This window comes from Spermophilus citellus (genome assembly GCF_964194105.1).
Source record: "Spermophilus citellus genome assembly, chromosome: 1".
In the NCBI taxonomy this organism is placed as follows: domain Eukaryota; kingdom Metazoa; phylum Chordata; class Mammalia; order Rodentia; family Sciuridae; genus Spermophilus; species Spermophilus citellus.
In genome coordinates, this window is record NC_138182.1 from 228860738 (window position 1) to 228886115 (window position 25378).

Consider the following 25378-nt stretch of genomic DNA (forward strand, 5'->3'; position numbering starts at 1 on the left):
CCGCCCTTCTCGTTTAAAGTGAAGAGAGGCTCGGAACGGTTGCGCCGCGCGTGCTCTTCACTCGGCAGCTTTGAAGGGTAGCTCTTTCCGGTTCCGCACTGCGCGGAGTCGGCTTTTGGGTCTTGAGTACCCAAAGATTGAGAGTTTCTACTCACCCCGGAGACTGCACCCAGGAGCTCTGCGGCTATCATCATGGTAAGAAGTTGTCTCTGGCGCTCGCGGCGTAAGGCATTTGAGTAAGTGGAGCCTCGGAGCCCACGGTAATGGGGCGGGGAGGGAGAAGTGGCAGGCGGAGACGTAATGCTGCTTTAAGGGAAGAGGGGTAGCCTCCGCGGAGTAAGCTCCAGGGAAAAGAAACTTTACCTTTGAGAAATAGTGAAGTATTGGCCAGAATACGAGTCTTGGAGCGAAATAGATTTCATTCTGTTAAATTCCTGGTTTCAACACATGTGTGGTCACCAGTGCCAGGGCCCATTTGGAATGTGGTTGAGCCTTGTGTTAAGACTCCACTGTAGGTTTTAATCGCGCCATCCCATTTTGTTGCTGAGGAAACCGATGGGTCCTTGTCAAAGGCTAGATCGCGAATGAACTACGGAGCTGGGTTTAACTGCCAAATCATTTCTCTTTCGACTGCATCTCTGTTTAAAATGAAATTCCTCATCCTTCCCTGTTTATGCAAAGTTTATGTGATAGCAGTTGAAAACAATACTTTTGTTAACTTAAATTTGTTCTCTGAGCTGGAATTGGCTTTGCATCATTATTTTTTCAGTCTTAAAATCCAGATAGACTCTGGCTATGTGTTTTAAACAACTGTTGTTTAAAATGCAAAATTGAGCCCATATATAACTCCCAAGCAACTTTGGTAAAGCAGTAGACAGACAAGACCAGCATATAACTGTTTATTAAACTATTCCTGATTAGCAAAAATTGTGAACGATTCAACATCCATCATCTGGTCATTGAATAACAAATGGTGTTTCATTCATAGAATGGAATAGTATTTAGCAATAAAAGAGTTTGAAGAACTGATACAAGGTGAATGAATCCCAAAATTCTTATTCTGATTGAAAGAGGCCAGATTCAGGAATTTCCCCTTTATGTATATGTAGAAAGTACCAATCAAAAATAAATAAAGAAAGGTGTGAAAGGAAGATCAGTAAAGAGAAAGTGGGGAGAGAGGAAAAGAGGGTGAAGGGGGACTGAAATCAAATTCCTTGTATCCATTAGCACTCTGTTCCGGGAAAGGCAAAACCGTAGAAATAGACATCAGATTGGGGGTTAGGAAAGGGGATTGATTTCAAAGTAATACAAAGGGAACTTTTGGGGGTGATGAAAAAATTCGTTATCTTTATTACAGTGATTACAGACTGAATAATTGCTCAAAACTTGGAACTGTACACCTACACCTAAAAAGGGCAAGCTTATGGTGTTAATGGTCCAAATTTTTAAAATAAAAAGTACAAAATAATGGTAATGTTATTGAGTTCACAGATTACCTATGTCAGAGAAAAACCAATAGAAAATCATGTAGTCAGCTCATCGTTTTAGTGGTCCAGTGGGTTTTGGACAGTTCCCTTCAGTGAACAGTAATTGTCACTGAGATTATTACAGATGTAAATTCTACTTCATATCATCTAAGCTAAATTTATTTAACTTACATCATGTAGATAAACTTAATAATACCAGAGTCACTTACACAAGAACATTTGGATGATATGACATCATGTGTACTTTATGTGCTGTAAAATAATTTTGGAGTAATCTTGTCATTACTTTAAAAAATTAACTTTTCTTGCATACTTATAGCCACAAAATGAATACATTGAATTACACCGTAAACGTTATGGATACCGTTTGGATTACCATGAGAAAAAGAGAAAGAAGGAAAGTCGAGAGGCTCATGAACGTTCAAAGAAGGCAAAAAAAATGATTGGCCTGAAGGCTAAGCTCTACCATAAACAGCGCCATGCTGAGAAAATACAAATGAAAAAGACGTAAGTGAACCCATTTATTTCTTATAACAAGTTAATATTCTTTGGATAATAGTCATTAAACAGATAATTTTGAATATATTTCTTTCTTGATAGTATTAAGATGCATGAAAAGAGAAACACCAAACAAAAGAATGATGAAAAGACTCCACAGGGAGCAGTGCCTGCCTATCTCCTGGACAGAGAAGGACAGACTAGAGCAAAAGTACTTTCCAACATGATTAAACAAAAGCGAAAAGAAAAGGCGGTAAGCAATAAATATTTAAGTCTCTATTTCTTTTTTGTTCAGGAGAATTATTTAAATTTGAAGTTCTTAGTTTATTTTTTCAGTTTAATTTGAAACATGAAGGGAAAGTAGTATTATTACCATTATTTAGATGTTAAAAGTCTTTAAAAATTTTGTAAATTTAATTTTATATTTAAAAATTGACTTACTACCGGCTTTTAGATATTAATGATTTTTTAAAATGTATTAGAATGTCATATCTTTCGTGTTAAAAAATTAAGCGAATAACGAATAAATCTAAAATTCAATATTTAATGACTTCCTGTACTTGAATGCTCCTAATGCTATGCTCTTATAGAGTAAACACAACTACTTTTGGTTTTATTGCTCTGCAGTGCCAGCACAGGTTCAAATGGAAAATAATTACAAATTCCCTAAGTAATTTGATTTCAATAAAAATTCAGATTACTTTTGCCATAGAAACATAAAATTCTGTGAAAGGGGGCATAGATATTTTTAAATGTGAAATGTGGGCTGGGGATGTGGCTCAAGCGGTAGCGCACTCTCCTGGCATGCGTGCGGCCCGGGTTCGATCCTCAGCACCACATACCAACAAAGATGTTGTGTCCGCCGAGAACTAAAAAATAAATATTAAAAATTCTCTCTCTCTCTCTCTCTCTCTCTCAAAAATAAATAAATAAATGTGAAATGTGTTGACAGAAACCCAAAAATATGCAGTATCTGTATTAGAAGAGTTTGTAGTCTCCAGACTTGATTTTTTTAAGTCTTATGCCTTATTTTTTTTTTTGGGGGGGGGGGTGGATTTGTAAATATCCAAAACTAGAATGGCATGACTTTAACAGTGAAAGAAACTTTAGTGGTTATCTACTTAAAGTCTTTCATTTTATAGATAAAGAAACTGGATTCCAAAAGATGATAAATCATTCTGCATGGTCACTTAACTATAAAATGGTAGAGTTGCTCCTAGAACCTGTCCATGTCTCAGAAATAAGTCCACAATTCTTTATGCTGCCTTATACTGCTACAGTGTGTGTTATATAATGTTTTATATATTTAGTGTGTGCATGTTAATGTATATGTATGTTTATACACATGCACATGAATTTGTATTCTAAGGAGATATAAAACATTTAGTGAAGGACTTTTATCTCACTAGAGTTGTACAATCTAAATATCCATTTGCAGTAGAAATGCAAAGATACATTAAATGGAAACAGTCTTCCAATTTTACAAACTAGTAGTAATGCATATATGCTCTATAGAAGTCACTACTTTATTACAGATGGTATTTTTTACCCATAACAGGGCATTAAGATTTTTAGCTTAAACAAACCAATTATTTAACATACCCATGAATACAGACTTAAAAAACAACTGAACCATAGGCGAATGGTTAAGGAAAAAAGTGAATCTACAGCTCTGAACAACTAAAAACATATTTAAGCTATAGTCTTTTACTTACAATACATATTTTAACTCCGGTGTATCATTAGGGAAAATGGGAAGTCCCTCTTCCCAAGGTTCGTGCCCAGGGAGAAACAGAAGTATTAAAAGTGATTCGAACAGGAAAGAGAAAAAAGAAGGCCTGGAAGAGGATGGTTACTAAAGTCTGCTTTGTTGGAGATGGCTTTACAAGAAAACCACCTAAATATGAAAGATTCATTAGGCCAATGGTAAGTCCTTTGCAAGGGTGTAGTCACCTAAATATTAGTCCTTGTTAAACTGGATAAAGTATATTACAACTTCCTGAAATTCCTAAAATTTGTTTGAAAAACAGGTTAAAAAATGTTTTTATGCTATTTTTGTTACTCTGAGAGTGATTACTTAGCACTTTTTCCACTATAATCAAGAATCTTGTCTTTAACTTCATAAATGGAGATTTCAAGTGAAAAAGAATTTTCATAATAGACACCTTTATCGAATTCCTTGAAACATGATATATTAGAACTTTCTCTATCCACACAGTTACACTCTACTCATTCAATAAGTGATTATTATATGTCTGACACTGCTAGGCCTCAAACACGTCTTTAAGATCAGTTAGAAAATTTGAGGACAGTTTTGAGTCACTTCTGGTTTAGTCAGGGAAATATAATAATGCTTTTGAAAGCATTCAGTATGTAATCATTATAAAAAGAGAAGAGGACTAGGGGTGAGGCTCAGTGGTAGAGCACTTGCTAGCATGTTCCCCAGCACTGACTGCAAAAAGAGACCAAAAAAAAAATACATTGTGCTTGGCATCCCCAGCACCACGAAGTAAAATTTAATTTAATTTTTATTAGTTAATATTTCTTACTTCTTTTTTTTCCTCCCCCTTCAGGGAAATATGCCCAAGTTACCAATAATCCTGAAAGTGATGGATGCATAAATGCGGTCTTACTGGTTTTACAACAGTTTTACACTCCTTAAAATTATTATAAGACTACAAATCAATCAAGACTACAAACTACAACTACCATTAGTAGTAGTTTCTGAATACTACCATATAATATAGCTATAAAAGTAGCTTTATTATGATGTCAGTGATGTTAATATGCCCCCAAACTAATCATCATCTGCCCACCCCTGCTTCAGGAAAAATATAATTGAATATATTTTTGTAAAATGCCTTGAAAACCAGCCTGCTTAAAACAAGGAATCAGAAAGGTAGTATTAATTCTTGCTCAGGGTGATTGTTTAATGGATTAAGTAAAACACTGGCAGTCTGTTTATGTAAATTAAGTCTTACTGGGTTTTTTTTGTTTGTTTTGTGGTGCTGGGGATTAAACCCAAGGCCTTGTGCATGCAAGGCAAGCATTCTACCAACTGAGCTATATCCCCAGCCCTAAACTAAGTCTTAATGGAACATAGTCACACCTGTTTGTGTATACATTGCATACCCACCCTACCCTTGAAGAGTTGCAAGAGACTATATGACTTGAAAAGCCTAAAATGTTTACTGTTACTTTATTCATCTACTTTTGGATTATATCATCAACTACCCTTGTTTTCAATTTCATATTCAAAATTTTCTGAATGTTTTGGCAACATGAGTTCAATAGGGAGACACTATATTAGGCTATTCTTATAAGTATATTTAAAGAATCTATTACTAAGAACCTGATTTAATATCATCCCTTCCCACCATATAGGTAAAAATAAAGACTACAAAGTATGGTGACATAAATACTACACTCCAAAAGATCCTATCTATATAGCTGGGTGGTTCCATATTTGTAACAAAGCCTCTCTGGGTGCTCTCCACTCTTGTAACTGTTATCATTGAAGAAAACTGACAGTCCACCCCTTTTTGTATCATGCATGGTAGCTAAGGTATATGGAGACTTAGAATTGGGACATTTACATTTGATTGATTTCATTTATCTCCCTTTCCATCATTTGATCAGGTTTCTTTTTTTTTGTACTGGGATTGAACTCAGGGGCACTCGACCCCTGAACCACATCCCCAGCCCTTTTAGTATTTTATTTAGAGACAGAGTCTCACTGAATTGCTTAGTGCCTTGCTTTTGCTGAGGCTAACTTTGAACTCGGGATTCTCCTGTCTCAGCCTCCTGAGCCACTGGGATTACAGGCCTCCACCACCACGCCCAGCTCATTTAATCAGGAAACAGTCATTAAGACTGCTGACCCTTGTTTCATCATTTAACAGAAAGAAAGGAGGGGCATATGGTAAGGTTATCATGTATCATCAGCTCTAGCATTGTGCTTGGCATGTACCAAATTTTCAATAAGTGCAGATGACTAGACAAAGTCAAAATAGGAGTATTTTTCTAGGTAACTGTTACATAGTAAAAACTTTGCAGGAGTATATATGTAGGATTTTTCTTCACATTTATCCTGTTAATTTTTTAGTCATTAGAAATAATAGTATTTTATTTGAAAGGTTGAAAGAATTGACATTTATTGAACCAATGATTAATTTATTTATTTTAATTAGTTATATATGACAGCAGAATGCATTTTGATTCATTGTACACAATTGCAGCAAAACTTTATCTTTCTGTGATTGTACATGATGTAGCGTCACACCGTATGTGCAGTTATGCATGTACCTAGGATAATGATGTCCATCTCGTTCTGCCATTTTTCCTGCCCCCATGCACCCTTCTTCCCCTTTGCTTGAACCATCAAAGGATGGTGCAAAAGATAAGTAAAAAGGACTACTCATCATTAACATTTTGGACTCATAGCTTATGTTTGCTTACTAGGGCTTACGTTTCAAGAAGGCCCATGTAACACATCCTGAACTGAAAGCCACCTTTTGCCTACCAATACTTGGTGTGAAAAAGAATCCTTCATCCCCACTGTATACAACTTTGGGTGTTATTACCAAAGGTACAGTCATTGAGGTGAATGTCAGCGAGTTGGGCCTTGTAACACAAGGAGGCAAAGTGATTTGGGGTAAGTCAATTTTTTAATATGGAGCTATTGGTGTTCTACAGTCCTAATAGAAATACATTTCAAGTTGATAGTACACAGCACACATTTTTAATGTGGAAGAGCTATGTGAGCTAAAACTTTATGTAAATCTTTAGGAACACTACTTTATAGAGCAAGTTATGCTGCACTTTTTTAAAATTGAGCTTATTGGTTTCATTTAAATAAGGGGTAATTTGTCATGCAGCAATTTTAAACTCTTTTTAGTGCTTAAAGTACCTTTAAACTGTGATGTTCTTCAAAAGGGAAGAATATACCTGAAATTCTTGTAATTGGTTCATAATTCATGTTGGCAACTGATCTCAACATGGTGCATTTTTAAGGAAGAGTCAGAAAAGTAGAGGCATATTAATGCAATGAACTAATAGAATAGAGCCAATTAAAATAGATGGATGATGGATGGATGAATGAAATATCCATTGACAACTAAAAAAATATTTTAAGAAAATTATACTCAGAACACAACTTGGTCTTGAATGACTTAAAAATCTTATTCTATTCATATTTAATAAAAGTGGTTATTAGATGTATTTTAGGAATATTATAATTAAGAGTTTAATTTTATATTTTTTAAATTTGGGGGCTAGGATATAACTCAGTGTTAGAGCAATTGCCCAGCATATACAAGGCCCTGGGTTTGATCCCCAGCACCACAAAGTGAAATTATATTTAATTTTTATTAGCTAACATTTCTCACATCTTTTTTTTTTCTCCCCATCAGGGAAATATGCCCAGGTTACCAATAATCCTGAAAATGACGGATGCATAAATGCGGTCTTACTTGTTTGACAACAGTTTTACACTCCTTGGAATTATTATAAGACTACAAATCAATCAGGAAAACCACCATTACAGTACAGTGATGGTTCTGAATACTACCAAACAGCCTTACGTATCTGCAGTCATTAAGAGAACTATATATTAAACTTTTTAAAAAAAAAAAGAAACATTAAAATGAGGGAGTTTGCAGGTTGTTCTTTATTTGGGGGTTTATGTTAAGGGTTTACATGTTTTTAAGATTCAACAATTGAAAAAGCAAACCCATAAATACCAGTATCTGCATTAAAGAGTGGATATTCAGCAATGCAGATCTGTCATTTCTGAAAAAACCACCAGTATAACTGAAAAAATATCTAAGAGAAAAGCAGGCTATACAATGTAGAAAAAATTCAGACCTCTTAGATACATCTTTTCATCAGTGATCTTGTTCAGTAAGTAAATTAACGTATGTTTTTATGTTAGCATTTTCTATATTCTATATATATACTTGTGCTTTCAGAATGGTACTAAAAATTTTGGATAATTCCACTTAATTTTCTCTTTAGGGCATTAATGAAAACTATTTGCAATTAATTGGTTAATGTAAATAAAAAGGTCATGTTTTAGGGTTCTAATTCAATTCCGTGGTTTGAATTACATGGTCATGACTCTAAGCTTTAGGGTATCTATATACTACATTAATCACCACAACATTTTAAATTCTGTTTTATTTTTAAGTCTGCAAAGTACAGCCAATAGTGATTATTTCTTTAACAAAATAACTGAATATCTAAACAAATTCAGTATCTAAACACATTTTCATGAATGAAAGTAGGGGTAAAGTGAAAGAATTTTAAAACAGACCAGAAAACAATCACAAAATATATTAATAACTATTTTCAAACTTTAAAAAAAAAACAAGTATTCTGTAAGACTTGCTATTCTGAATAATGTTTCATTTTTCGTAAGTTCTATAAACATAATCGAAGTTCTAGAACACATAGGAAAAGGAAGGCTAGTTCCATGTAAATGATGTTTCAGTAGAATAGAATCATTTGACAGAAGCTGAACCCTTCTTAAATTAGAATTTAACAAATGATTTTGCCACTAATAAAAATGGGTAATGTGTGAATTAAGTTCTAGAAGAGGGAAAAAATTAACTTTAGGTAATAACTGAATACTACAGAAAGGACGTTTGCTCAATTTTTAGACCCAAATTAAACAAATTATCTTGTAAAAAGGAGGTTTGATACTCAGTATGAAAACAAGCATAACATTTGTAATAAATCACCTGTGAAAAGACTGGATCACACCTGAAACACCATGTTGCTACTAGTGGACATACAAGGCAGAAATCTGTTTCTAAAATATTGTTACACAGATGAGTAGTGTCAGTATAAATTCTTTATTTACATTAAAATCTTGCAGTTTGCTGGTGTGACCTAACCTTAGAAGATAACCCCCAAGGATAAAGTGGAACATAAGAGCAGATAATTTAGATATTAGGTAAAGACTCAATCATAAACCTTCAAGACACTTTTTATAAAGTCACTAAAACCATTTTAAATAGTGTTACAGTAATCTGCTAAAAGCAAACCATTAATAACTAGATGTTATCTTTACCACCTCTGCGCTGTATGGAAACACCATGAATACATTTTAAGTCATGCTGTTTGATTTTATAAAAAAATCGTAATAGAGCCTCTCACCTTTAAAAGCTGTAGAGGAGCTTTGTTAATTTTTAAATATACTAATTTCTGTGAGGTCTAGCAATTAAATAATTTATACTTGAAAGAACTAAAATTTTGCTAATAACCATCTGCTTTATATTACACAAGGAAATATATACGTATATACACAAAAGTCAATTCCTTTCTTGGCAGACATCTGAATAGAAAATAGCAGTTCACAAAGGACTATGTAGAATGTGACTGAACACTCAACAACTAGACTAGCTGGTTGAAATCACATTACAGTCTACTGTAATTCTGAAAGTTTTTCTAATGTGCTGCAAAAACTACAAGTATCTGATTAAGTTTATTTAGAATCTCTATTCAGGATAAATTGTTATAAACTGTATATATCAACATAAATTACTAAACAAGAAAAGTTAGGTTTCTCCATGTGATCTAACTTTTTGCTCTATGATCTATAACCCAAAAATAACATTTTCTAACTATCATAGATATAATAACATTTTCTCATGTGCTGAGCAAAGATTTGAACAAGTGTTAAGTTTACACTGTTAGTCCCCAGTGATCATACAAGAATAAGAGACTTCACACCAAGAGTTGTGAGTACAATCTTCTTTTAAAACTATACCAGTTTTAAAGAAAGTAAAGACGGCAATGAGCAAAAAAAAAAAAAAGTAAATCAGTAAATTATCTAAAAGTTTAAGTCTATTTTAAGAAATGAAAGATGGAAACTATGAATTTTCTGGATCTTAACAGGATCTAAGTTACCTTCCTAGTTGTGATATTAACAAGTTTCTTAAACTGTAAAATAGCATGAATATTGGATAGGTTCACTAGCATTAGTCACACTTATATGCTGAGAAAACAAATGACCAAGTACTTTCATTTTCACTTAGAATAAAATTATCTAATTTCCTCTGACCACTAATTAAAGAAAATAGAGAACACAAGTGTTCAAGATCTTATGTGAATAGGAAGGGCTTACTGTTTTGCCTGCTTAAGAATTTAACTAATTGATCTAAAATATCAATATTCCAAAATAAAATTTAATGACATGACATCAGACCACCTGACTTAAGACTATATAAACTTTCAACATAAATCCATAGCACCTCAAATCATGACAGAAAGTCATAACATGTTTCACACAGGAATCAACAAACTGTCAAGAACAAACTGAAAGGATCTCAAAACATTCTCAACATAAAGTGCAAATTGAAGTTCACATAATACTTTCAAAGAGTGGGATCTATTTTGAGATTCTCTTTCAATTCTAAGAGTAACTATTTTGTTTATTTTAAAACAAATTGCCATACAAAAACTTAAGTTTAGGGATTTTTTTTTCCCTCCAAGTGTTTTTAAGCAAATAAATGACTTTGCTGTGGCACCACAAAGTACATACAGAAGCTATCTTGCAACCAATACTCAGAACAAATCTAAAAGTGAGCAAGACCAAAGGGACAACTGAACCCTTCAATTTGATTTAAGCTATTGTACCTACAGCTCCCAAGGCAGCTTTTCTCCTACCATCTAGGCCTGAGATTGTGGGTACAGTTCCAATTCTACACAAAAATGGATACCAAGGGCATAAACTGACAGGCAGGCAGATCTTTTGACTGAAGAATCACAATGAGAGAGGACCAGATGAAAGCTGATGGAAAAATAGGGTTACTGAATTAAGGATAAAGCTCAGAAAAGGATCTTCTGAAGTATAGCTATTAATTGGGTAGGAACAAACGTATAGTTTTTGGTCATTTATCTTAGGTTAAGACTAGATAGGGGCTGGGGTTGTGGCTCAGCAATAAAGCACTCACCTAGCATGTGCGAGGCCCTGGGTTCGGTCCTCAGCACCACATAAAAATGATATTGTGTCCATCTACAACTAAAAAATAAAGACTAGATAGCCCAAATTAAACTGTATCCCTAAATTCTATAGTTAGGATGTTTCCCTGATTAAAGGTAATACAAAAATTACAACAAACTACTACTTCAAATGGAATTTTAAAAATTTCCCCATATGCTAGTTAAATCCCTAGCAATTCTGTTACTATCAGAGTCAAAAGTATATTTTGTATGTAGCTTTCTGCAAACATTGAAGTCAAAGGAAGAAACTGCATCCCAACTAAGATTAAAAGGACAGAACCAAAATATCTTGATAAACCTGTGACATAAGTTTCTATTTCTGGGCTGTAATTTACTTAAGGTTTTACTTACTCTAATATACTGCCATTTTTGTTTAGGTGTGCCAACTTTTTAAAAAATGGGAATTAGTTTTGATATCCAAGATAAAACTTCTAGACCCTTCACCAAGTTTTACTATTAAAACCCTTAGTATAAAAGATTTCTGTGATCCTTACAAGTAATGGAAAGCCGACTACTCACTTTTTAAATTTATATTTTTTTGAAATATTTATGGTCAAGTATCCCACCTGCTAAAGAAAAATATAATATGATCTGGTTTCCCAAAATTGAAATATGGTTAATAAAAATAAAAAATTCTATTTACACAAAATAGTCTGAAAAATTAAAAAGAATGTTGAACCACAGGTCCTAAAGGGAGAGAAAAACTGCATCATAAATTCCAGTTCAAATTGAAATTTTAGAAATTTTTGTCCTGTGCCCCATGCTGTTTATTAATCACTGTTTTAAAAACAACAATTATTTTACAAAGAGGATTTATCATACACATTTCTTCTTCATTCAGGTCAGCTTGGCTTTCTTCTTACCAGGTCCTTTATGCCCTTTGGCCTTTCTTCTTAAATTCCGCCTATCTACTACAGGCACTTCCACTTCTATCTCCTCTGAGCTGCTATCCACAGCTTTTTCTGCTGATTGTGTAAACTGATCCAGTTGCTCAGAAGATGCTTCAGACTGCTCCTCTGACTGGTTCTTCTGTCCTGCATTCTGTGAAAATGGCACATCCTCAAGTTCAACCTCTATCAAAGAACTCTGAGAAAGAGCAGTAGATGTTTCCTGGGGCTCCGGCACCCCCTCCTCACCCTGATCTTCAAGTGAGGAAGTAGTGTTGGGTGATAAATTCTCAGATACCGGTTCTTCAGAAAATTCAGCTATCACGGAGTTTGGAAAACCACTGTCAGATCGGTCTTCATTTGAGATACTGTCAACCTTGTCTGAACTTCCAAAATGTGCTTTCTTTCTTGAAACTGGAGACAGTTTCTCTTCGGTGTGCCCTTTGTCATCAGATGGGCCTTGGTCTATCAACATTTCTGTATCAGTTATATGTGGAGTCTGAAAACACAAAATTTGGTTTTTGTGTTTTGCAATATAGTTCAATATAGTTGCAAATCTTTTGCAATATAGTTCTAAAATGAATTATTTTCACATTAATCTGTAATAAACTACAACTTAAAAGAATTCAGTATACATTATTTTTGTTAATATCTGCATATTCCAAATACAATTTATTCAAAAATTGTTTCATAGTAATTTTAATACACTATTAGATATAATAATTATTTTACCTCAAAGAGTATTTAGGACTTTTAAAAGTTTTTTTAATATCTTTATACTTTTATTTATTTTTTTTTTCATATGGTGCTGAGGATCAAACCCAGGGCTTGACGCATGCAAGGCAAGTGCTCTACCACTGATCAACAACCCCAGCCTGACATTTTAAAATTTTATACCAGGATTCTGCAAAACCATGAATTACCTCCAAGAGTTTAGTCTCCTGGTGGTACTAGAGCCAGAACCAAGAACTGCTTAACACTATGCTACTCCACTAAATCTGATTATGGTTTCATTAGGTAAAGGCAATGTAAGTTTTATTCAGCAATTAGGTTGACAGACTAGTAAATCAGTGTAATATAATATTTTAGCCTTAAGTTAGAATATTTAAAAGTAAAAGAAATTTCTTTTCAAATACTACACCATGGTTTTCTTCCCACTAATCTATTCTGCCTCATTAATTAAAATTATATTGGTCATAAACTATGAAAGCAGGTGGGATACTTGACATTTGGTAAATCATGTTTATCCACTTTTCTAAGCATTCCCTAAGTAAATAAAGTAAAAATTCATTTCATTATCATAAAGCAGATATGCCTTTTGGGCCGGGGGCAGTTGCTAGGGATTGAAATCAGAAGGCAGATACTGTACAAGTTAAGCTGGAGGAAAATATAGTATGCAATCCCCTCTATCCTCAATGGCATTTACAATAGCACACTTTAAATGATTTTTTTTAAAAATGGGGTTATTTCTGTCTTACCTTATCTGGTGCAACAGCCTCGGGAGGTTTTGAGGATTCTACCACCAGTGGAACGAGATTTACAGTGTCTTCACTGGAATTACAAGACTGTGCTTTTAATTCTTCTTCTAAACCTTCACTAATGGAGTCCTCTTCTTCCGTTGTAAGTGAAGTCTTAAGAGTATCATCCATTATCTCACCATTCATAGGCTCTAATTCAGAGTCCTACAGCAGGAGGGAAAAGCAGAGACCTTATAACAAACTTTTTGGTATGCAAGATTCATCCCTTCTCAGTTCCTATCATCCTTCAGGACTCATGATGGAGTTAAAGCATTATATGGTATCAGAACTATTATTTGACCCTCTTTCAGTAATAGTCTTACTGGAGGAAAAGGGAAACTAATGAGGAAAGGTCAATAAAGAACCCATAAATAGCTCATACTCCCAGTGTTCTAATGGAGATGGGGCAGGAGTATGGGTCTAAAATTTGGTGAAAAGACCCTGAACTTTCCTGCTCTTCTTTCTTGCCTGACAATCATGAGAGGAACTTTTTCAGTAAAAAGGCACCAGAGGGAGCCTAGACTTTTTAAGGTTCATCACCTGGAATCTTTGGGACCTGTTGGAAATTATTTTATCTTGCCAGTGAAAGTCTCCTGGAAAGTGGAGTTTGGGTGCTGCTTCTTACTGGGAAAAAAAGAGAACCCCATTCTCAGCTAGCTCATTGTTAGTCAACCCAGGATCATTTCTGAACAATCTGGCTCCTTGCATCACATTAAAATATGGGAAGGTGATCTGATAACACAAATCCTCCAATTTCTGAAATTCTTCTTCCAGTGTTTATCAGTTTATTTCTATTTAATGATAAATATTTCAAATTAATTCTAGTGACAAGTCTAATAATTAGAAGAAATTTTGTTACCATATTAAAAATTAGAAAACAAATACATTTGAGTATTCAGAAATAGAATACAAGATTTCTGAAAGCATATTAAGGAAAGTTCTCTAAAGAGAAGTTGAAGTCAGAGACTTATCTTTTCTATAAATTTTTTTTTTTTCTAAGACTGAGGTTACAGCTCAGTGGCAGAGCGCTTGCCTAGCAGGTATGAGGCACTGGGTTCACTCTTCAGCACCACATATAAATAAATAAAAATAAAGGTCCATTGACAACTAAAAAAATATTTAAAAAATTTTTTTTCTAAAGTTTTCTTTTCTTTCTTTTTACTACCAGGTAACAGGGACTGACCCCAGGGGCACTTAAACACTAAGCCACATCCCCACATCCCCAGCCCGTTTTTTCAAATATTTATTTAGAGACAGAGTCTCATTGAGTTTATTAGGGCCTCGATAAATTGCTGAGGCTGGCTGTGAACTCATGATCCTTCTGCCTCAGCCTCCTGAGCAGCTGGGATTATATAGGCAGGCACCACCATGACCAGCTTAAAGTAAAAGTTTTTCTATAATTTATATATATTTTATTATTATACCAGGTGGTACACAGAATCAGATGCACACATAAGGTAATTACAATAAACTAATAAAAGGACCAACCAGAGTGGGAGAATGTTAAAAGGAAGAAAATTAGATAAATCAAATGCTTAAAAAAATAAACTGTGGTAACTGAAAGTAAGAAATGAAAAGGCCAGTCCATTAAATTTTAAGTTTGAAAACAGAATGAAAGATAAAAACGAGGAAAACCAGGTTCAATACAGAAATAATAATTTAAAAAAAAAAGGACTAGAGCTTGGTGCAGTGGCACATACCCATAAGCCAAGGTACACGGGGCGAAAGCAGGATAGCAAATTGGAGCCAGCCTCAGCAATTTAGTGAGGACCTGAACAACTTAAAGATACCCTGTCTCAAAATAAAAAATAAAAAGGGCTGGGATGTACCTCAGTGGTAAAGCACCTCTGGGCAAAACCTCTAATATCCCCTCCTACCAACAAAAAAAAAAAAAAAAAAGAGAGAGAGATTTGAGTTTAATTTAAGATGACAGAAGATATCTGTCTAAATAGAAATATTCAGTAGGCAAGTGGCATTATGGGACCAGAATCTGAATAAATATTAAATCTAGAGTTACTGACCATCCCCATAGAGGTAACAGTTTAAGTCATTAGATTGAATGTACTTTCAAAAGAGAGACCATGAACCATACAGTTTTCTAAATCTTTCTGAGTTTTCTAGAATATCCATAATAAGGACCAAAGTAAAAAGGAGTCATTCATACATACATACACACATACATACATAACTACAAAAAAAAACTGCAGAGATTTAAAAAAAAAAAAAATGAGTGTTATAAAGACAGGGAACCAGAGAACTTCTAGGTGGGGAAAGTAGTTAATCCAGGTAAGGGAAGCCATCTGCATTAAAAAGGAAGTTGTCACTGATGACAATGTCTTGCTGAGTGAATGAAGCAGGTTATATGAGGTACAGTAGATTGTAGATACAACAGTTTATTCTAGAGTTTAAAGGAGGAGAAGAAAACAAAATATCTATTTCTATCATCATTTAGATGCATACAAATCTTGGGTTTTTCAAAAGTGCTTTTCTTTATTTTTCCATATGTATTTTTACTTATTTTCTCAATTTCATATAATAAAAATGCTATTTAAAAATATAGTTTTGAAAATAAATAAATGAACAAAATATAGTTTTATGAAGAAGTAGTAGCTAAATTGGTGTGTCTTAAAAAAATAAAATAAGGCTGGGGATGTGGCTCAAGAGGTAGCGCGCTCGCCTGGCATGTGTGCAGCCTGGGTTTGATCCTCAGCACCACATACAAAGATGTTGTGTCCGCCAAAAACTAAAAAAAATAATAAATAAATAAATATTTAAAAATTCTCTCTCTTTAAAAAAAAATAAGAGTTATAGGTGGATGCAATATCTTAAAAAAATAAAATAAAATCAGTTATGTAGTTATTAACCTGATATACAGATTTGGAAAACAATTTAAAAGATTTTTTTTTGAGAAACTCCAATACATATGAAATAAGGAATCTGTCGAGAGGAAAGGATTGAAGCTATTGGAAAAAGAAGAGAATAGAAACAGGAGGAAAAAAGAGGATAAGAATATTTGAAGAACAACAGAAATCAAGCAGATAAATAGTTAAACTAGTTATAAAGGCTTTGCCTGTTTTCTCCAGTTTTAGGGGGGAAAAGGTTATTTTTATAGGAATCTGTAAGATCCATCATGGTTAAATATTTTTTTTTTTTTTTTTTTTTTTTTGGATAACTGATTCCTATAGTTCTATCCAAAATAGGGATGCAACTAAGAGCATTTTGGACCTAAAAGCATTCTAACTGGTCTGTAAGGTCACATCAATTGTGTACTTCTTCAGTGTATTTAATTCCACAAATCAATTTACATGTTATTATCTATTTATTTATTGTAGTATTGAGGATTGAGCCCACAGGCATTCTACCACTGAGCTACATCCCAAGCCCTTCCTTCCTTTCTTTGAAGTACACTGAAGCATCTTAGTACTTGATTATTCCTACATATGTGATACAACTCAAATTTCTATAAACTCAGCTTGAAATAAATTACTCTTGTAACTTTATTCTCTCTCCCAAGTGTAGCACCTGGGTGCCCTTATTTATTATCTGCTTCTTAACACTAACCATAACTTATTTAAAATATATCATTATATTATTCTACCAATACATGATTAAGAAAATCTTACTTTATGTTCATTCATCTTATTTCACAAGTGACCTCATACCTTTTCACCATCTTGCTTTTCTATTCGTAGCTGGGTTTCAGGTGCAGGACGTGTATCTTTATCACGACTTTCATCCTCAAATTCACTCACTCTCTGCTCAGGTTCTTCTTCCAGGAATTCTTCTGAGCTCTCGGAGGGGCGTGTAGTAGACTCTAATCTAGAACACAAAAGAAAACCATTCTTCCTTGTTCTCTTAAGGATCAGTATAAAATTTCAGGAACCTGCTGGGCATGGTTGTGCATGCCTCTAATCCCAGCAGCTTGGGAGGCTGAGACAGGAAGATCACGAGTTCAAAGCCAGCCTCAGCAACGGGAGGCACTAAGCAACTCAGTGAGACCCTGTCTCTAAATAAAATACAAAATAGGGCTGTGGATATGGCTCAGTGGGTGAGTACCCCTGAGTTCAATCCCTAGTACCACCCCCTCCAAAAAAAACTTAAGGAATCCTTTCTCTTTTTTGGTATTGGGGGGGGGGGGGGGACACTGCGGATTGAACTCAGGGGCACTCAACCACTGAGCCACATCCTCAGTCTTATTTTGTATTTTATTTAGAAACAGGGTCTCTTGTGTTGCTTAGTGCTTCGCCGTTGCTGAAGCTGGCTTTGCCATTGCTAAAGCTGGCTTTGAACTCCTGATCCTCCCGTCTCAGCCTCCTGAGCCACTGGGACCCCCAGGAATCCTTTCTTAACAAAGTAACATTTCAGAGATTCAAACAGTATCCTCCAACCAACAAATGGAAAAACTTGCGGGGAGAAAACTAATCTCTTCATTTTCTCATAAATTTGTTCTCTTTCCCACATTATTGTTCTTCTCAATCATGTGAATTAGACCTATCTTTTATTCTACCTGTATATTATCAGCTCTTCCTTCTATTAGAATGAACATGTATCCCAAGTTTATCTGAACAGTCCAAAATTATGGATACTGGCATTATTATTATATATTTTTGTGGTGATGGGGATCTAACCCAGAGCCTCCTGCATGCTTAACAAATGCTCCACTGACCAACAACCCAAGCCCAATTACTAATAACATCCCTGTCATACTCAAACATATCAGCATGGATAAAAAGTTATAATGGTTTAATACTAACTCCAAAATGATTTTCCAGAATATCACTTTCTATTGCCATTTTCAAGGCTCTGCTTCAATCCCCAATTCTCTGTTGATCACTGTAACTTCTCAACTCAACTTTGGACCTGCAGCATTCTTCATCAAAGCTCTCATAGTTGTCTTTCTAATATACCTATTTTTACTTGTGACAGACCAGGTTAGAAAACTTGAAGGGTAGCTGGACTTGGGGACACAGGCCTGTAATCCTGGCAGTTTGGGAGGCTGAGGCAGGAGGATCTTGAGTTCAAAGCCACTCTCAGCACATCGGCAAGACCCTATCTCTAAATAAAATATTTTTAAAAGGGCTGGGGATATGATTCAGTGGTTAAGTGACCCTGGGTTCAATCTCTATTACAAAAAAAAGAAAAAGGAAAGAAAAGAAAAAGCAAAACTTGGAGGGCTCTTTACAAGCTCTTTCAATAAAGTGTATCTCCTCCTCTCAAGGCCTAAGGTTACCAGAGCATTATTTTTTATTTCCTACTAAACAGATGCTATCATTCACCTTATGTATCAGTTATCCTACTCAACAGTGCTCCTAATTTTGTGCATTTAGTCTGGATCTGTACTAGTACAGTAGCCATAAGAGAAGTCACTATTTTTAAATTTAAATTAATTAATATTAAACGAAATTTAAAAATCCAATTCTTCAGTTGCACTAACTACACTTCGTGGTACACTACCTAGAGAACATCGCCACCCATTGCAGAAAGTTCTATTGGACAGCACTGGTCTGTATCAGGGGATCAGTAACTTTTCCCTTAATCTTTGTGAGCCATATGGTCTCTGTTCCAATTTCTCAACTCTGCAATCGGAATCCAAAAAACAATCAAAATAAAAGATTCATAAACCTAATGAGCATGGATATCTTATGTGCAAAAGTCCTGGGTTTGATTCCCAGCAATGAAAGAAAATTACAGTAGTTTAAAAATAAATAAATAAATAAAAATTAAAAATCCAGTGGCAATTTGGCTTGCAGATCATAGTTGGTGAACTTTTAGATTAGAAAGTCTTCTCTCCCAACTTTGCTGATTGTCTTTTTATCTTTGAAACCCTCACTTCAAACGCCAAATCTCTTCATTCCCTCAACTGAATATACTCCCTTTTTTCTCTGCATCCCATGCGTTCTTCAGTTTTATTATTGCTCTATCACAATCCAGCCTGTAGTGCTCCTAGCTATGTACATGTCTGTCTTTACCAAGAGGCAGTAAATTGTTCAAGGGCAAAGATGATGTTGTACTCCTCACTATGCCTAAAGTAGCATCTGAGTGTTTATTCTTACTGTTATTGTTCTGTTTATGAAAAGCAAACAAATTACACAATAATTGATATTCAATTTAAAATGCACTATTATATTCCCTTCTAAAAGGGTACTACATCAAAACACTGCTCAGTGACAAAACACTGGGGTTGTCTAAAGTCTTATTCTTTTCACTAATTACTAGATTTAAATATTGCCTTTAACATTGTAGATTCTTTACTAAAATAACACCTTTAAATACTTAATTACGAAAATTTCCAATTCTTTACATAATGAAATTAACACAACTACAGAATCCTCTATCTAACAAAACAATCTGACAGCAAAAAGAACAAAGCTATGAAATAACTAAATGGTTGACTCCAGAATGGTTGATAGATCTATTCAAGCTGAAGTCTAATTTTATTATAAAATTTAAAATCTTATTAAGACACAAGGAAGGCAGAGAATACCATTTCCACCAAAGTGTTCTGTTGATTCAGTTGACTACTAAGTTTGTGAAGAACTGACTGCATTATTTATGGTTATCACTTAGAAATTATATCCAATAGCCCAATAAAATGGATGAATTATAAAGTAAAACTAAGGGGTTTTAGCCAGGCATGCCTGTAATCCCAGTAGCTCAGGAGTCTAAGACAGGAGGATCATGAGTTCAAAGCTAGCCTTAGCAACTGTGAGGCACTAAGCAACTCAGTGAGACCCTGTCTCTAAATAAAAACACAAAATAAGGCTGGGGATGTCGTTCAGTGGTTGAGTGCCCCTGAGTTCAACACTTAGTACCCTCCGCACCCCCACCCCCTGAAAAAAGAAAATTGAGGGTTTTTAAAAGTTGACTAAGCTTCAGTCATTACTAAAAACTACACCATTGAATTCAAAATGGTGATAATGACAGCTGGGATAATATAATGACTAAAATATTCTTTATTTTCATACATGAAAGATTATTCAATAGAGTTTATTCTCTGTTACTAGCAATTGTTCTTATCACACTGTCAAGGAAACACCTCTGGGAAGCATAATCAATAATCCTGTAGAAGAATCCAAAGATAAACTCCCACACCAAAGGCATTTGCTCACAATGAATAGTCCCCACCTGAAGTAAAAGAAAAAAATAAAATAATAATAATGGAAGTAAAATAAACAATTCATTACTTATTTACTGAAGCTGTCAGTGAGGTCTGGGCAGTTTTTTCATCTTCCCCTTGAGAACCACTAAAGTCAGAATCCTGAAACCGCTTTCCAATCTTTGGCCGCTTTAGATGACTGCTTCGAGTACGAGTAGAAACAGGTGTTTTTTCATGACCTGAGTTAAAAATAGGCAAACTGTACTCAACTGGGGCTGTGCAGAAGGATTATCTATTAAAATACACAAAAGTTTAAGAACTATGATAGTTTACATACATCCCCACTGCGGCACAAGTTTACCCTTTCCTAACAAAGCTAAGAAAACAAGGTGTTTTTATCTAAAATAACTTAGTGAATATTTATTCTTCACATTTTCACATTACCCTCACTTTTGAAAGCAATTTTTGCATATTCTCTTACATACTCTCCAAATGATTTTGGGAGATACTGTCATACATTACAGTCCCTATTTCACAGGTAAGAAAAAAAGGAAGAGAGAGGTGTAACAGCATCCTCAGTGCTCATACACAGCAAAACCGGGGGCAGCAATGGCTTCAGGACCCAGATGTGGATCTTAGAGCTGTGTAAGTCTTCACTTCTAGTCCCACACATGCCTGATCCTCAGTATCTCAAACACTTATGATGAATCAGATGATTTTCTTACCTTCAGATGTGCTTGCAAAGGTCTCCTTTAGAGAATCAATCTAAAATAGAGATATAGATTAAAATCTAACATTTGAAATTATTTTTTCTTCCTATGGATTTATTTTCATTCAGTTTGAAAGAAAAAAAATTTAACTTTTTCAACTAGCACTTTTCATTAAAGTTACTTTGAAAGTGAAAATGTTATGTTATAGCCTCAGTTTATTATGAACCTAAGAACCTAAGTATCTAATAAGTTATAGGTGGAGTTTCCCAGTATTCTGTCCTCAGCCACCTCACTTTTTTACCTATCTTTATCTTAATATTTATTTGCTAATGAATCTAAATATACAACTTAAGCTCCCCATCTTCTACCCTGATTTCCAAATCTCTATTTCCAAAGGAATTATCTCCTGTGTGGACAGCCCATCCAATTTCACATACAGTCTATCCCAAAATGAACCTTATCTTTTCCCAACATTACTCCCTATGGAGGCTAATGGTAATAGCAATTCAATCATTGTAGCCAGAAACCTATGAAACAGGACTACCTTCTTCCTATCCCTCATTCAATCAATCAATCAGTCAATCACAAAGCCTGTCAATTGTGGCTGAATATCTCAGAACTACCCTGTCCATTATTTTAATATGGGCCTTAATTATCTTTAATGTGAACTATTCCAACAGCCTCCTCACTGGTATACCTTGTTCTAATAATATTCTAATTTTTTCTACCACAATGACAGAATGATGGTCCCAAATTACAAACTATGTCACAGCTTTGCTTAAAATAGTAATTTTAAAACTTTAATGGTTTGTCACTGCACAGAATACAAACTTGCAAACTTTTCAGTAACAAACATCTCTTTTATATTAAACATGCCATTTTCTTTCACATCTATGTGGTTTCTTTTTTTTTTTACATGATATCTTCCAAAATGCCATAAGAACTTTTAGCACTGAACTCCCATATGTTCTTTTAAAGGCTTCCCCTGATATATACCTCTAATCACTTGCTCAAATAATGAAGACAATTTTTGTCCTGTAGTATATTTGTTTACTTACCTGTTTTCAACAATGGATTATTATTTCCCATGTATACAAGAACCATATCTTTGTATGCCCAAGTACACCTACTCCATTATTAACCATCATCCATTCATTCCTCCATGTCACACTTATTGAAATCCTACCATATAAGAGGTATGCAGACTTCAGAAGCTCTATTTAAACTATGGTTGAGAGTAATGAATAATATGTTTCAAAATAGCTAGATGAAAGGAATCTGAATGTTACCAACACATAGAAAGGACACATGACTAAAGTGATGCATATAATATAATTTGATCATGACACATTGTATACATGTATACACACTGTACCCCACAAATATGTAAAATTATTTGTGTCTAAAGATATTTAGTATATTTATAGAACACAAAGGAATAACTGAGACAAATGGTATGATAAAAAATCTTGTCTTCAAAAAGTCTATAGTTCAACTAGAAAAGATAAAGATGAATAAATAAAAGATACGAAAAGATATATAAGCAATTCATTTAGTATTTTATGTATCTCAATAAGGAAAAGCAAATAAAAACACCATCATCACCTACAGAATAAATCATGTAGTAAATAACTACATCCCCGTGTGGTTACTGATAAAAAGAGATTTAAATATAAAGCTAAAGAGATACAAATATTTTCCTTGAACTATTTAAGCCTTAAACTAATATGAAGAATCAGAATTTCTAAAGTGAAAGAAAACTTATGCTTTCAACCTTAGACAAAATATCACTACAATGTATTCTCATTCAAATCACACATTTAAAATTGCTTAACTTAATATTAAAATAAATAATTTCCTTCAATATATTTATGGAAAAGGAAGACTCCACTTTCTTTGAGTTTATTATATTTGGCAAATACTAAATGGACCTTTGTGTATCTGAGGAATTAGGACTATAACAGAAAAGAACAGGAACTTCTTCTGCAGTACCAAAAACATCAGTTCTAGACAAGAATCTGCTAAGTCCTATGAATTCAGTAATGAAACCTGTTCTACTTGCAGCATACCTAACATTTGTAAAGTATATCCCTTCTACAAAGACCTAGCACATATAGCCTCAAACTTGCCAAAAAAAAAAAAAAAAAAAAACTACATAATCGTTAACCTACTATTATTTCCACTTCTAGAAATTCCTATGTGCAGGGAAATAATTACATCTGCACAAAGATTCATGTATAAATGTTTTTGCTCCTGAACCAATTAAAAAGTTAAAAACTTAAATGTTCTATGTTAAGGAAATTAAAAATGCTATTATATTACATAAAAGAATATAGTGTGCTATTTCATGTTTTAAAACCATGGAAAATGCTTATAATATTAATATAACAAAGCAACTAGAATTATTTAAGAGAATAAATATATTTATAAAAATATATATAAATACATGGTGATAATGTATACTAATAAGTATACATTATAACAGCGCTATAACTGAGCAGCAGGATTGTACTATTATTGTCTTCCATATTATTTTTATTTATTCTAGGTTTCCTTTAATTAGTTTGTAAAATTAGTATTAACATGATTAGCAGTATTTTTCAAAGCAAATTAAGTACTTAATAAACAATACACAGAAGGTGCCAAGAAAACTAATGAAGATGAAATATCTAAGTTTCTAGAAATTAACTATAACATTTAAAACTTAAATACAGCTGGACGCACCTGCCTATATTCCCAGCAGTTTAGGAGGCTGAGATAGGAGGATCTCGAGTTCAATGCCAGCCTAAGCAACTCAGCAAGGCACTTAGCAACTCAGTGAGACCCTGTCTTTAAATAAAAAATATTTTTTAAAAAGGACTGGAGATGTGGCTCAGTGGTTAAGCATCCCTGGGTTTAATCCCTGGTATCAAAAAAAAAAAAAAAAAAAAACAAACCCACACTAAATGTAAACTTAATCTGCTTTAAAGAAATGGAAACATCACTATTACTTCCTTTAATGAACATACAATGTACCTACAGTTAGCTGCATCTCACTGGATTGATTTTCCTCAGTTCCCACTTCATACTCTGGAACAGTTGCAAGACCATATTCTCCAGACACAAATCTTTTGGCTTCATTCTGAGAACCCACTGTGTGCAGAAAGTTTCTGAATTATAACCCAATCAATATTTGGTTTTATAGAATACTGTTTGTACTGATTTTCATAAATACTCTTAAAAGCAATCTGAACAGAAAGGTACTAAAAATTTAGATGCAAATGTTTCCTCTACAGCACCTTATAATGAATTATTATTATGAAGACTCTCAGTTACCTTACGTTTTAATGGTGCTAGGAAGAGATGCTTGTGATGACACACTACTTTGGCCCCCAGAAGCCTATTCTATGCTGTTTCAGTAATCTGTGTTCATTTTTGTACCCATCAATTCCTATTGGGCTGTTACATTCAGCTGGGCTCTTCTAGGTCCCTTCACTACTGGTGACTTGAAAGTCAATGTATAATAAAAATTCAGACAAGAAGGTTTGTTACTAGAAAGATCTTGTAACACACCATTACTATGGACTGTAAGACACCACCATTATAAGACACTTCTTTTTAAACTGAACTGTGTTCAAGCTGAAAACACTCTCACCTGTAATTTTAAGTGTTTCTCTCTGTAATGCTCTGGTGACTGGTATTCGCTGGTACCAGTGTCCAACACCCTCTACTTCCCAAATAAGTTCGTGGTCTCCTGGATATTTTTCAAAGTATTGCTTGCAAGCTGAAAAAAATATTTAGAATTTTCTAGAAATCTCAAATATCAATTGTTTTGAAAAACAGAAGATCAAAGATAAGCTTGCTAAACAGTGCTAGAATAACCCTGATATCAAAACATGACCAAAGCAACTCAAGAAAAGTATGAAACAGTCTCATAAGGAGAAATCCTATAAAATTTCCAGAAAAATCCTATAAAATCTCAAAAGTTTTAACACACTGATGAATCGAAAACAACAATCAGCACATGTCAAAATGGTATCATTTATATAAAGTTTAAAAACACACTAAAAAGGGACTGGGGATATAGTTCAGAGGCAGACTGCTTGCCTTGCATGCATGAGTCCCTGGGTTCAATCCTCAGTACCACAAGAAAAAAAAAAAAAAAAACTAAAGAAACAAAAATGTTAAAGCCACTATG

The 25378-nt window shown here is 34.1% G+C and overlaps 2 protein-coding genes across 4 annotated transcripts in view; one reads left to right on the top strand and one right to left on the bottom strand.

Moving 5' to 3' along the window:
• Positions 1 to 60: 60 nt before the first annotated feature.
• On the top strand, positions 61 to 11971 carry NSA2 (NSA2 ribosome biogenesis factor). 3 transcript variants are annotated; one of them, XR_014020444.1, is made up of 7 exons: positions 61 to 195; positions 1807 to 1994; positions 2088 to 2238; positions 3732 to 3911; positions 6447 to 6639; positions 7397 to 7529; positions 11833 to 11971. XR_014020444.1 is itself a non-coding variant. In XM_081279963.1 (6 exons), exons 1-6 carry the CDS (start codon positions 193 to 195, stop codon positions 7462 to 7464), a joined length of 783 nt encoding a protein of 260 aa, XP_081136089.1. In that variant the 5' UTR covers positions 61 to 192; the 3' UTR covers positions 7465 to 7648. The 3 variants fall into 3 exon arrangements, 1 of the variants encoding a protein (XP_081136089.1); XR_014020445.1 differs by having other exon boundaries at positions 11909 to 11926; XM_081279963.1 differs by lacking the exon at positions 11833 to 11971 and having other exon boundaries at positions 7397 to 7648.
• Positions 11829 to 25378, bottom strand: part of FAM169A (family with sequence similarity 169 member A) — a gene marked incomplete at its 3' end in the record, with an annotated part of 66157 nt that continues 52607 nt past the window's right edge. The window contains exons 7-13 of the mRNA XM_081279953.1: positions 24836 to 24964; positions 24221 to 24333; positions 21217 to 21256; positions 20580 to 20730; positions 17058 to 17214; positions 13357 to 13560; positions 11829 to 12377 (exon numbers count right to left, since the gene is read on the bottom strand). Coding sequence (XP_081136079.1) covers positions 11829 to 12377; positions 13357 to 13560; positions 17058 to 17214; positions 20580 to 20730; positions 21217 to 21256; positions 24221 to 24333; positions 24836 to 24964 — 1343 coding nt within the window. The remainder of the gene's footprint in view (positions 12378 to 13356; positions 13561 to 17057; positions 17215 to 20579; positions 20731 to 21216; positions 21257 to 24220; positions 24334 to 24835; positions 24965 to 25378) is intronic.

Coding starts and splice junctions, on each gene's coding strand:
- NSA2 (XM_081279963.1), top strand. Junction 1,995..2,087: donor AAAATACAAATGAAAAAGAC/GTAAGTGAACCC, acceptor CTTTCTTGATAG/TATTAAGATGCATGAAAAGA. Junction 6,640..7,396: donor AGGAGGCAAAGTGATTTGGG/GTAAGTCAATTT, acceptor TCTCCCCATCAG/GGAAATATGCCCAGGTTACC.